Genomic DNA, 14,410 nt, shown 5'->3' with positions numbered 1-14,410 from the left:
TTGTATTATTTAATATGAGATGGCCAATTATATATATTTAATGTATACCGCATAACTTATGATAAACTTTACATTACGAGTTATATTTCAATAGCAACGTCTTATTTTGACTTTATAAACTATTAACATACTTGTTAAACTAAGGATTGCTTCTCTGCCACTAGGGTAAATTGATATGCAAAAATTGGCCGAACATAAAAACCTGTGCTAGAACCCCCATAAACTCAACAAAGCCATGATGAGCCTTGAAATTATTGATAGAAAAATGTTCCGAGTCTAAATGCCAACGTGAACTTGACATTTGACATAGCGACCTACAAGTCAGTTAAATTTCGGTTACACTACCTTATGAAATAAAATCTGTAAAAAAATCCTTTGGAAGACAAAATTCCAACCAAGCAGTACAATAGCAGACTCGGCTTGATTGTCTGTTCGTTAGAGGTAATGAAATATGCAACACATCTGACACAGGCTTAAGTGGAGCTCTATCAAGTTTAATTGCACAAACATTGTCATGGTCAGAATCAGTTTTCGCAAGAAACGTCAATGTCACCTTGATATTGTTCCTTCTGCAAAACAAAGGACAAAGACTCGTCTTACGACCTCTGGCAGTTATACTATGATATGTGACAACTGGAGTATCAGATACTCATTTTTTTTTTTCATCTTATACCATCTTTAGTCTTAATATTTGACAATTTACCCCTCATACCACTAATGGGTAATAAATATAAAGGAAAGTTCAATCACACTTTATATTTTCAGTATGACCCTGGGATCGTTAAGTCTATTCAATATCTTTGTAAAGGGGTACCGCTTCAGCCGGTGCTGGGAGGTGGGGGGAGGGAATTAGCTCGTTCCATGAACAGACTCAATCACACCAAGTATGCTATTGTTTTGCTTGGTTGCAGTCTGTTATCTTATACATTTTATTAACTATCACAACGGCAGTCTTTAAGTGCCGTTTCGCGACTGTAAAAAAGTCTCCCCATTATTGGTTGCAGTGTTGTTGTATTTTCTGTTCCTTTGGGATCATGGTGTCCATTTAATATTTCTTAATAGAGTTCAATTGACTGGGAGGGATGTCGCACTTTCCATTTGCCTGTTATGAACAGAAACAATCAAATAAAGTCTATTATTTTGCTTGGCTGCATTCTGTGTTTCCAAAGGATCTTCTCATAGATATTATTTTGAGAAATTAGTGCGAAATATCATGGCTAAAGTCTGTGCCAAATTACCGGAATATCAAGCAGTGCATTGCAAGTTATTGATCTGATAAGGCTAACGACCTTGATCTTTTTACATCTTAATGTGACCTTAAAATTTGAATTTGTGATACTGATCTTGAACTCGACATACATACGACATACGATTGGCACACTAATGACTTCTGATCAAAGAGGACAATATCAATCCTACCACTACTCCTTTTCTCACGAAAGTATGGTTTACGTAAATTTGTTTGCTTTATATATCCTCCTGCCTTTACACGGCAGTTGTTGACAGATTACATTTTAAATGCACTTTGAAGTTAATCAAAATTTCAGATAATCTGATGATCATTCAAAATTGTCACTGGCTCGACATGGGTAAACATTTTTCCGACTTGCTGGATAAACTTAAATTCAGAAGGACAAACATCTGTTATACTCTGTATATCTTAAACTTTAAACTTTTCATTGTCTTAAAGATTTACCTGTTCAAAAATGTTGGATTTCTTGGAAAGGTCGTCTTTAACATGCGCCTGAAATGCTTTATAGTTGATAATTACACTGATGATACCATTGAAATCGGTCTCTGCTGCACTCGTCACATCCTTGTAACCGTCAGGTGGCATAAAACATTTAGCAACTTCCCACGGATTGCTGCACCACTGGGTAGCATCAGTGTTTTTAAAGGATGGACCGTGGAATCGATGAGCATTCTGGATTTCATTTTTGATGTTATGACATATCTTGTTAGGGCAGCCAGATGGGAGATATTGCGTTGCAGAATTTCTATGGTATTTGCATTTCCCACGTCCTCCATTACAAATTCTATTCGTAGGACAAACAATAACATTTTCTGTACAACAACTGGAACAAATGGTACCAGCAGGAAGTCCATTGTTGATGCAAATGTCGCTCAAACATTTCTGCTGGAACTGTTCTATTTCATCATATACAAAAGGCTCAATACCTTCTTTGGTAAATAGAACACCTAATCCAGCCTTAATCCAATTCTTGAATTTTGATCCCGATAGTTTTGGGCTATACAATGAAGTAGCCATAGTTGTTTTTTTACACAACTAATGAACCAACGTAATAAAAAAGTTCATTCTATGATATAAGTATTACACAGCTTTTTCATTTCACTGAAAGTTTTTTTCCAAGTTATTTACATCTGTAAAATTATCTTAAAGTTAAAAAAGTCTTTTTTCGGCGTAAGTCTATCCTGTGTGGGTGGTAAACCTAACTTATCCTACCTTTTTTGAAATTGTCACAAGCAGGAACGAAAGCAGGTTGGGAATCCCAGTAGATATTTCCCCGAATCAATAGCGATTTTTGTCATTATTGTAAGCTTTCTGCAAAAAATAATAAAAACATAATAGTATACTTTTAGAAATTATGTGTGGTAAAATTAGCATGTTATCATATAGTAATAGTTATAGTAATAAACAGGAAGTATTCCTTTACAATCACGTGACGAACAAACGTTAATAGCAACTACAGCAGAGCGTACTGGTCTACTTTTGCTTCTGCCGGATGTAAAGAAATAGTTTTACAAATCTGGCACCACCAACAGGAACTTCCCTCAAACATCCTTTTTAAAAAAATTCTTTTTCCAAAATAATAGTTCACATCACCATCCAGACACACGATTTATACCTTTCGACACTTTCGAGGTATATGTTATCTAAGTATAAGTCCAACTATATGTGTGTTTTTTGTTAAAGCTGAGCAATTACATTTAATGTTATGGTACTTTTGTAACTGTATTTGTAAGTGCTGTATTAATTATTGCCAATATGCGTTATTGTACGTATCCTTGTATATAACTATGTTGTACTCCCATTATTGGGGGAATAAAAGATATCTTTCTGTCTCTCTATAACGGGGGAATTGCATGCACATAACACTTAGGAAATATCAAGACGAGTTGACCTCGGCCAATGGAAAAAAAATCTCAATACTGATATCAATGTAAACAGTAAAATATTTAAGAACATGTATTGACAGTACTCAAAATGAAAACACCGTTTATATCGTTTACACAAGTAGTATCATGATATAATTTTCTTTCAAAGTCGTCAAACAAATATATTCAGCGAGACTTTTCAACCAGAAAAAAATACAATACATCTCCTACACGATAACACTAATTTAAAAGCCGGCCGATTACAAATTACTTTGACTGAATGAGTAAATCAAAGGGAAGTCATTTAAATACAGGATATCAGGTAGAAACAAACTAATAAAGTTGAGAGTTGTCATCCGTTTATTTAAAAGATAAGAAATCTTTATTATTGATGGCATATGTAAATGCTTAAATATAAAACACAACCTAATTAATATTTTCATATCATTTAACCCAGAAATTTGTGCTATTATTGATTTTGTACAAGTATATAACCTGAAGAGTTTACTTAAGTCAGCAATCATAATTATTTTCAGGTCCGTCTTAATTCAACTTTTAAAGACACTTGTCTTGGTGTTTATCGCTATTTCTGTAAATACACTAATACTACGTGGAAAATAACCCATTCGGGTTTACATAATATTATGATACCATGGTAATGGTAACAAAGTTCCGATCATAAAAGAGTAAATTTAATTCTAAAAGACTCTTATTGCTCTCTCCTGATTTTAAACATGGATAAATGCCAAGGAGCTTCTTACCCATGAGAGTTCGAAACCTCACTAGGAGTGTTAAATTGTTGCAAACATTTTGTTTATTTTTCATGAATGCATAATTCTTGATATGTATGATATGGTATACACCTACAAGCATAAGGCATGAGCATCAAGTCTTAACGTACCTCTCACAAATAACAAACATTACTTGCAGTGAGTAAGACTTCGATTTATTTTTGAGGAATTGCTACTAAATACATTTTCATATAAAACATGATACAGTTCATGTTTACAGGTGACACATATAAAATTAACAAATAAAATCTCAAAATAAAAAAATAACACCAATCATGTACTGTAAAGGCAGTTTCTGTTTGAATATTACAATATGCCGTACAGGTATAATTCTACAATAGAATCATTTACTAAAATAATAAATGTCTTAGAGAATACCCGGCGAAATAAATACATATCAGAATCGGAACGTAAACCGGCATGATGCATGTACCTTGTGGCAACGTTAAATGTCGCAACGCCGCTAAATGTCGCAACCACCGTTAAATGTCGCAATGTTGACGTTAAATGTCGCAACCACCGTTGTTCTAACACCAACGCTAAATGTCGCACTTCCTATTTGACACTATGACTATCAATTCCTTGTGTATATTTACTTTTTTGAGGGAAGAAAAATAATTATCTTAATGATAAGTGCTGTTACGTATAGCAACAAGAGGGCCTTGTTGGCCCTAGATCGCTCACCTGAGTTCCACACCTTGCTTGAACAGTCACGCAAGAAAAATATTTGTGAAATTATTTTGTAATAGGGCCAGTGTTTTAGGACAGAAATATTCTGAGGTTCTTCTAACTATATACGATTTGGTAATAGTGTTGTATGTTTGTGGGGGTTGGGTATTGGTGGGGAACGGCACAGAAATCTAAGACACAAACACACATCACCAAGATACTTAATAGAAAATATAAATATTTACATTTTTGAAGTGGGGGGGGAGAGGGGGGGGGGGGTTATGTGTGGGTAGGCGGAAAAGTAGGATAATGAGGGGAATGAGACTAAACCAAACAATTTTAAGAGACTAAAAGTAAAATAATATCAAAATTCCCGCTTTACCTGAAAGAATGTACAGAGGGCCACATAGGATCTTTCTCCGCCATTGAAGCTTGATAGTTACTTTATGACTTTAAATGTAAACCTCCAAACAAAGAAATAGAACCCATGGCTGATTAATAGAAAATCTTCGTTTTCTACAGCTGGTACAAAACACAGTCTTCGTGTCGCGTAGTTGAACATCCTGTTGTGTAACAGGCCTGGATAATTGCCCGAGCCGACCCCCCACCCCAAACCCTACCCTTGTTGGCTTACTAGTGATTTATACTCATCAAGGTTGCACCCAGCTATTTTGAAATAATATTTTCTCAAAATGTAGACCCAAAACGCTCCTGAGGCGTTTATACTTATATTTCAAAATTCCCCAGGGGGAAGAACCGTTGACCCCTTAAAATGGGGGGAGTACAGTACCCACCCCCACCCCCTCCCCACTCCATCCTCCATCAACAATTTCTGGCCCCCGGCCTGTTGTGTAACGAAATTCAGGTCGACTAAAGACATGCGATACAACGCGCGACAATACGGAGCGCGAGCTTAATGTCTCTAAATAAATCTAGTACTGTGGCGAGTACCACGTTAGTGCTCAAACCTTTAGATATGAAATATATAACGATTGTATGGTGCGGAACCACTGAAAAGCAAACGTGCAGATTAGAGTGAAATGTCAATTCAGCCCTTCCTAAATCAAGCATGCATTACCCAGTCTTATCTCTAAGTTGTGAAGACTGTTTAACTTACCATATTTTGCTGTGCGACATTTAGCGTTGGTGTTGCGACATATAACGGTGGGCATATTTTTGCGACATTTAACGTTAAAGGTGCGACATTTAGCGGCAGACGATTTTGCGACATTTAGCGGTGGTTGCGACATTTAACGTCAACCTTGCGACATTTAACGGTGGTTGCGACATTTAGCGGCGTTGCGACATTTAACGTTGCCACATACCTATCTAACATGGCGACTGGACTTCCTGTTCTATAAATACCTGTTTTACTCTTTCTTACATGAATTATCATATATTCAGGGTCAAACATTACATCATAACACTTATGCTCACTAACTTCACTGAATATGAAAAAAAAAACTGGAATAAGATACTAAAATCATAGCAAGATCTCTTAATGCTATAACATCAAAATTTCCACTAAACATGTCTCACAATTTCACCAAATGATCGAAATATAAAACATCCTTTTTACTGAACGGGTTTTGAATGTGTACGTTTAGCACATTCCAACATGCTTGACACGAATGACCTGTTCGTAAGATCGGGCAGATCGTTGATGCTGCGATACCACTTTATAGTGTAATACGCTGCAGACACTAAAAGATTTTCCACAATGTCTATCAAATTGAAAAGATACATAGCCACATGAATAGGGAATGCAGGATTTACCGGAAATCTTTGGTTAGCACAAAACTCTTTAAATAAATTCAGCCTGGAAGAGTACTTAGATACAGTTCCATCTGCTCTCGATTGTTAAATATGAGAAGCAATTCTGTTTACAACAAAGTCTTCATTATCGATAGCAGCTCCGGTCTCATCGAATTTGCCTCAGGTCAACACCTGCAGAAAATGAAAATCGTGTTATGCATTGCGTACACAAATCACACAAAGTGTAAATATCAACTCAGGACTATGCCGTCGAGAAATTACATCGCAAAGCTAACATCCTGAAAGTAAAAGGTTCTCTACTGAAAACGCCATTGTTCCCTCTACCGGGTTAAACTGCTCCTGAAACTGGTAATACAAATGAATCTTTCACAAATGATTTAAATTTGTGGATTTCGCTCCATATTTTGCCAACCGAGTTCAGCATTCTTACGTTGTTACGCCAGAAACTCGTCTAAAGCCTTATCTTTGACCTCTACCTTACAATGCCAACTCTTTCTCGTCAACAAACGCTGGTTGTTTAGGTATGTTCTTTAACGGAAGCTTGTATCTATAAAAAATTACGTCTAATATCTACTTATCATCTGTAATATCTCTCCATTTCTCAATGGAGGATTTCAACCGACCTACAGGAGAAAACACTGTTTCTGACTTACAGCATTTATTTTGCTTGGCTTTGTCTAGCACGACAGTCTGCTCTTCTGCCCGAGTCGCACTGTCATGTTTCACAATCGAGTTTTGACAAACACATGTATTTATAACATTACTTACGCTTTCATTTCCGAGCAAGTCTGTCATTGTATTGCATATATCATCTTCAAAGCAATTTACAAAAACAAAAGAAAAAACTTATCTTATTACCTGGATGCTTGTTTTGAGGACATCCGACCTTCCAATGACCTGAATTCCCGCAGATGAAGCAAACTCCCGGGCGTCGCTGCCCACTTTAACATGCGTTCTGAGCATAACGTGACATTCTTGGTGCCGCCTGTGACTCACTTGCCATAGCTGGCCTTCTATACGAGTATGGTGAAGGCCTATACTTCGGTTTCTTGACCTTCTCCGACTTTGCCTTTCTGCTCGCCGGAGCCTCGGCCTTATAAATTCGTTTCTCGTCCTCTCTATGTGACGCTATAGGATTTCGTCTCGTACTCGGCGACGACCTTCCAAACAAAATCAGGGGCATTAGCCAGTTGTATTAATTTCTGTCTCCTTTTGAAGAGACCTTTCGCTAAATACAAACAAAATAGTGTTTGAATTTCAAAAAAAAAACTACACGCCGTGAATAAATCGAATAACCTGATTAAAAAAAAATAATCATAGTTTGTCTGATAGTTTACAATATATCCAGGTGTGCATTGTGTAACGACAGGTAATACAGTTCGTTTTCGTAAACATCATGTTTGTAAACATTAAAGACTGCGTTTTGTAGCCTTAACTCAAGGTTCCATATTTTAATGTGTCTTGTATAAGAAAAACGTGAGCTCAAGCTAAAACAAAACATAATAGTAAAGTAGAAAGGTCGTTTTTGAAAGTAGAGAACATTTGGTTTGAAAACGTGTAAACTCGTATGACCTAGTAATCAAACTGTAAAATATGTAGTGTTCATACAACGGATTTAATCTTCACCTGAGCTACTAAAATTTTAATGTAAATTATCGATAAATTAAAATTACCTTCAATAATTGACTCTCTAGTCTTTTCATTGTTTTCTGCACCGATGAAACTGCTTACATCCTCCAATTTAGCCATTACTTTTGAATTATGTTTAAATTGTTCTTCCGATTACTTTTTTCATTTTAATTTCGGATTTGTTTTTCGGTATAAACATTTGCAACAGAAGAAGAAGAACTTACTTTGACATTATACTGCCGATGTTCTTCAGTAATAGCTCGTCTTTCGCTTCCAACGCAGTTATAATTCTACTCTCAATCAACACCTCCATTTCCCTATTTTCGACCTCCATCTTACAATGCCCGTATAGCACAAACAAAATAATTGACGTGTTGTATCGACTGAATAGAAAAAGTGAAAACTCTACAGGTCGTTCAACACGACAAAAACGAAAATGTTGCAGGCTCGGTTTGATTGAACCTGTTCATGGACGGAAGTTGAAATACCGTCCACGCCCTCTAGCCTCGGGTTACTTTGAATATATTTTATTTCAGTAATACATGAAACTTTTACAGAACATTAATTAAGGAATTGGACAGAAAGCCTAGAGCCTCGGGTTGAGCAGAACTCAACATTTACACATGCTACAAGTACAAAAATAAATTAAAGACATCCGCAGATGTGTTCAAACGGCGGTGCACACGGAACCTCCAATGATACACTTGCATATTATTCCGTGAAAAACGGCGTATGGTCCCAAGCTAAAATAATTTGTTTGTCCTAAACGAGAAAACAATGAGCAAAACTAAACAAACCGGAATTTAAAAAGGGGATCTGAGGTTATGGAGCCAGCATATCACAGGAAATGGCAAAAGACAAAATTAAAAAGCAGGTACCATATCCAAGGGATGATTATACAATACCCAAAGCTTTGAAAGCGGGCGTGTTGGAATCACAAAGGCCGAAATGTTCAAGCTGAGAAACTAAACAGTACCAATAACACGACATAAAAGTCGTGCTGAACGATTTGAGAAGATCGAAATGTAACAACCCTGATTGAATGTATGGGGAGACTTTTTACGGCCGCCACACGGCAAAAAACCACGCTGCTGTGATAATTAAATAGAAAAAGTGGAAGTCAAGCCTAGAACTGAAAACGCCGACGTTATCTCATACATTTATCCCGCCAAATTACCACGTGACTTTCACGCACAAATGACTCGGTGCATTTGTACCCCGATACGTTAAGACATATGTTCTGCTCTACTTTCAATAATTTACGTTTTACCTACTATTCACATATCAAGATTTATGAACCCAACTGGGATGCTTTTTGAGTAATTGCAGGATCCAGAGTTCGGCTGGACGGACGGAAGGTATTCCTATAATCCCCTCTGAGAACCATGTCATCTATAGAAGTTGTAAATGAAAGGCAATACCACCTTATTTTTTTATCATTATATTATATGACAGGTGAAATTGTTGAAAGTGCAGGCAAATAAACTAGCAACCCGATTTAAAAGTATTTAATATTGTCAGTACAAATCTACAACAAAAAATGTAAAAATTTTGGGTTTTTTTTTTTTTACCTACAAAGATCGGGTTTAAATGTAATATAACTTATATAAGTGTAATTGTTAACATTTCAACCAGGGCCAGTTGTTCGAAACTTTAACAGGCTGTTAAACTAACCGCTGGTTAAATTTTGATTCAAAATATTTGTCTTTGTGGGAAACACTAGTATGATGTTTTGATTTTACTGTAAAGACATTTAAGCGCTCATAATCCTTAACTCATAACTTTGTTTTTCTAAGTCTTCTTAGATGTTGAAATATAACCCTTAAAATTATTCGACTGTTATCTTAATCGCCTGTTAAAGTTTCGAACAACTGGCCCTGGTTGAAATGTTAACAATTACACTTATCGCCGAAAATTGATCTGTTTTAATCCTGATGACTTAAAGCTGAATGCCGCTGTAAAAACACTTACCAAACTAAAGAATTTACTAAAAGGTTTTCCACTGTTTAAGAGGTATACGGTAATTTGCTCTGTCGCAACTTCCAAGGTAGTGCACGTCGCGATAAAAGAGCATCAACAAAGGTGAGTGTCATCATATATATATTTATTTTTTCATTTTTACTAGCAATGTATCGAATAACAAAAATCGAGGAATGGTAGGCGATGTAGATATGATTTAGCTTTACAGAGAACTTAAAGTTTGCTAATTTAATTTGCGGTCGTGGTGATGTTTACCAACGAGTTGATTTAGCAGTGAATTTGGCCGTTTCGTCATGAAAGCACTTTCATTGTCAAATATTTGCATTTTAACTAATAGTAAGAAGCAAACCGAGTAGGCGTGAGATAGCTGTTAAGTACTCGATGCATTTGGAAATAAGATATGTACCGAAAATGGATTGGGAGTAAAATATTCACTTTTTATTGTGAGAGACAGCTCTGTCGTGAAGAAACAGTCATGTCGCCAAGGAGATAGCTCAGTGTTGCATTAACAGTTTTGAGCAGTGTCGAATGTATTAAGATAGTAGTTATATCCCGTTACGAAATACAATTCAGTTATCACATTTTTATATTTATACAGCATTCTAGCATAAAACTGCTGTTCTTGTCACTTTTCTGGGGTGTTTTAACAGGAGAGAAAACGTGTGTTAACAGAGAGATTCTCGCGCTCGCGTGCTGTTATAACACCTTTTTATATATGCGCGTTCTGTGGCAAAGCGTAAATGTCATTCGGCCCCAAAACGGATAATTCAAAACGAAATGACGTCAACGTAAAAAACAACTTAGATATTCCCGCACATTCAAGGGCGTAGGAGCTGGGGCGGCAGGGGCGGCGCCCGCCGCCCCAATATTTCGAGGAGCGGCGAAATGCCGAACTCGTAAATTTTTGAAAAGGCTAGAAAATATAATTGAAAATAAATACAGCGGTCTTCCATTTATCATGAAGTGCATCGGCGACTGATATGTACACAGAATCTTGTCATATCACCGACACCTTGCTAGATCACCTTGGTGACAGGGTATTGTACAAAATCGATAATCCGCAACGACCAAGGTCGCCGTATTTTCACGCCCCGCAGACTCGGATTATAGGCAATAAATTAATTTAATTAATGAAAGTTAATCGTTTTTAATTGTTTACTGCCAAAATTGCAATTAATTGCAATTAATGTTTTGTCTCAAATTCTCCCGACAAAGGAAAGTATCTTGAGTAAAACACAAACGCAAATCGGGATCTTTAGATGTCTTTACATAAAATATATTAAATTAAATATTTTTGACACTTAAACATGTTGTTTGAAAATCAAAGGCACCAATCATAATGATTAAATTCAACGCATAAAATGTAGAAAAATCCTCGTAGATTTTACAGATCTAGTAAAATTAACAAGTATTACAGCTTCTACATAAAAATATAAAAGGCCAATCAGCCTCGCAATTTTGCATTTCCAAATCGATCATTTGGTAAAAAGAATCCTCAATGGTTCAAAGAAAACAGTGAATTGCGTTTTACCTTTATAATGCCATTTAATGACTAAAATGCTCTAAGGATTGGATTACCCCTTTAAGTCAGGGTCTTGTGCTCGATCCCCTACTTAGACATTACTGGTTTTACCCTGGCAAGACATTGTGCGTATCTAACATCGTACCGCCATATTACAGTGTTTAAACATAGTAAACTGTAAATAGGGGTGAAAACTCGAAAAAAAAACCGAGTATGTTCAACAGATACTGAGCAGTCCAAGAAGTCGCCAGATTGCACCATTTACTCTAGCTATATGCAAAATTTTCCCCGGGCCGCCCGGACCCCGTTCATAGGAGGGGGACACCCCCTCCCAAACCCACCCTCTCCGCCGCCCCAATGCTCAAATCGTCCCTACGCCCCTGACATTTGGTGGGAAATTAATGACGTTGAGAGATATTTTATCCATTTATCAGCAGTTTCTTAGCGTTTTATGCTAGAATAGCGTTAGCGCATGTTATTTCGTGTTATAACATTTGCAGAATCCGTCGGGATTCTGCAGATGTTATAACACGAAAAAACATGCGTTATCCCTACATTTAAATAATACATATTGCTTATATTTTCATATATTTATTTTTCTTGTTTTGCATTTAGTGCCGTTTTAACCAGTACTTCTGTATTCAGCACCAGTACTAACTTGTTCTCAGCAAGTAACTATCAAGTTCTCCTTCAGACACACTGTGAAATACTCCGGGCTGACCAGTCCTAACACTACCCTCTTAATGCTGAGCGCCAAGCGAGGAAGCTGCTAGTGCCATTTTTTACGTCTTTGGTATCACGCGGCCGGGGATCGAACCCACGACCTCCCGCACTCGAGGCGGACGCTCTACCACTAGGCTACCGAGGCGGTCCCCCGACTTTTGATATTCGATACACTGCTAGTAAAAATGATATATATATGATGACACTCACCTTTGTTGATGCTCTTTTATCGCGACGCGCACTACCATGGAAGTTGCGACAGAGCAATTTACCGTATACGTCCAAAAGAGGTGTTCTGTTGTTTACCAGCCTTGTGTTTACGGAACGCCACGTTTGTCTTGAGTTTTCCATTTATAACATAGTACTTAATGTAATTTCGTTTTCGTTACTATCAAACCAAAGAGAAATGGACACGGGTACCCAGTAAAAGGCATCAATAAACTGAAGGTAGATTGTTATTGTTACAATGGTCATGTTCAGAAGGATGTTTATCATTTTGTTTATATATCATTAAATAATGTTTGATCAAATGGATATTTTACAGATCCCTTTATCACCACAAATGTAGAAACTACTAGAAGGTGTTTTTGTCACATAATATATGTCTCCCCCCCCCCCCCCCCCGCCCCATGTATACCTTTAACTCTGGTGGCCATTTTGTACAGCAAAGCAGAAGGTGTCGGCTATATGCAAAACTAGGCTTCGTACTTATCACTCATATGAAGTTTCGTCGAAATCTGTCCAGCAGTTTGACCATTGTGAGCCGGACAAGATTTTTCTTTATTTTAGCTCTGGTTGTCATTTTGTGCAGTGAAGCAGAAGGTGCCGGGCCAGCGATATGCACAACTAAGGTTGGTATTGATCACTCCTGTGAAGTTTCATCGAAATACAGCTATCAGTTTGGCCTTTGAAAGCCGGAAAAGATTTTTCTATTTTTAGCTATGGCGGCCATTTTGTGCAGCGGAGCGGAACGTGTCGGCGATATACACAGCTAGGCTTGGTACTGCTGTGAAGTTTCGTTGAAATCCAGTCAGCAAACTGACATGTGAAAGCCGAACAAGATTTTTCTATATTTAGCTCTGGTGGCCATTTTGTGCAGCGAAGCGGAACATGCCGACGATATGCATTACTAAGATTGGTAATGATCACTTCTGTGAAGTTTCTTAAAAATCCAGCCAGCAGTTTGACCTGTGAAAGCCCGACAAGATTTTTCTATTTTATCTCTGTTGGCCATTTTGTGCAGCGAAGTAGAACATGCCGGCGATATGCACAACTAGGGCTAGTACTGATCACTCCTGTGAAGTTTCGTTAAAATCTAGTCAGCGGTTTGGCCTGTGAAGGCTGGAGAAGATTTTCCTCTTATATGCTCGCGGCCATTTTGTTCAGCAAAGTGGAACGTGCCGGCGATAAGCACAACTAGGGTCGGTACTGATCACTTCTGAGAAGTTTCGCCGAAATCCGGCCAGCATTTTGATCTGTGAATGCCAGACAAGTTTAATGCGTACGGACGGACAGACGGACGGCAAAGGCAAAACCAATATGTCGCCCCATCTTATGGGATAGACATAATTACATATCTTGCTAGTGCTAATACATTATGACAATATGATGATATTTGTCTACATTATGGATATTCTATGAAAATTCAAAATGAATTATCATCTCTATAGTTTGGCCGCGTGTTTTAGCCGTAACGGAATGATACACTTTTCATTTTCGGCCCATACCTGGAAGACCTCTATACATAAACGTTCTGAAAGAAACACAGCAGATCAAAGAAAGTGCAACGAAAGTTACCTCAGCTATGTGTGTCTATTCCCGTTTTCTGTGCCTTGAAATGTCCCAATCCATTGTCAATTTGTTCAATTAATGTCTTCAGATATTCATGCGCTGACAACACAAATTTGTCCTCGTGTTATCGCACTTAACAGATAGTTTTTTGTTTGAACGAAAGTATTTAACTCATTTATGTAAAAACAGAACAGATGTTAATTTTTCCTACAAACATATACAAATATGAATTTAATATTTAAATCCGTAGAATAAGTTTAGCAGAGGTAAAACGTTATTCCTCCTTCGATATCGGCATGGCAATGGTTGCGACAACAAACTTTAGCTATCATAATATTAGTCTATTTGAATATTGATTTTATAAAATATATAAAGATTGAATTACCACAAAAAGCACATAAGAAAACAAGTG

At 37.2% G+C, this 14,410-nt stretch overlaps 1 protein-coding gene across 2 annotated transcripts in view; it reads right to left on the bottom strand.

Annotated features, from left to right (window-relative positions):
- LOC123531896 (uncharacterized) overlaps nucleotides 1–14,410 on the bottom strand; it is a 22,301-nt gene extending 7,891 nt beyond the window's left edge. Inside the window, exons 1-3 of one of the 2 annotated variants that reach the window (XM_045313195.2) lie at nucleotides 14,005–14,410; nucleotides 8,207–8,365; nucleotides 1,697–2,563 (exon numbers count right to left, since the gene is read on the bottom strand). In XM_045313195.2, coding sequence (XP_045169130.2) covers nucleotides 1,697–2,269 — 573 coding nt within the window. In that variant the 5' untranslated portion in view covers nucleotides 2,270–2,563; nucleotides 8,207–8,365; nucleotides 14,005–14,410. The remainder of the gene's footprint in view (nucleotides 1–1,696; nucleotides 2,564–8,206; nucleotides 8,366–14,004) is intronic. The other variant, XM_045313194.2, reaches the window with a different exon arrangement.

The sequence above is a fragment of the Mercenaria mercenaria genome, chromosome 11, assembly GCF_021730395.1.
Source record: "Mercenaria mercenaria strain notata chromosome 11, MADL_Memer_1, whole genome shotgun sequence".
Classification (NCBI taxonomy): Eukaryota; Metazoa; Mollusca; class Bivalvia; order Venerida; family Veneridae; genus Mercenaria; species Mercenaria mercenaria.
Note: the sequence above shows the minus strand (reverse complement) of the source record. Positions and strands in the feature narration are given on the sequence as shown.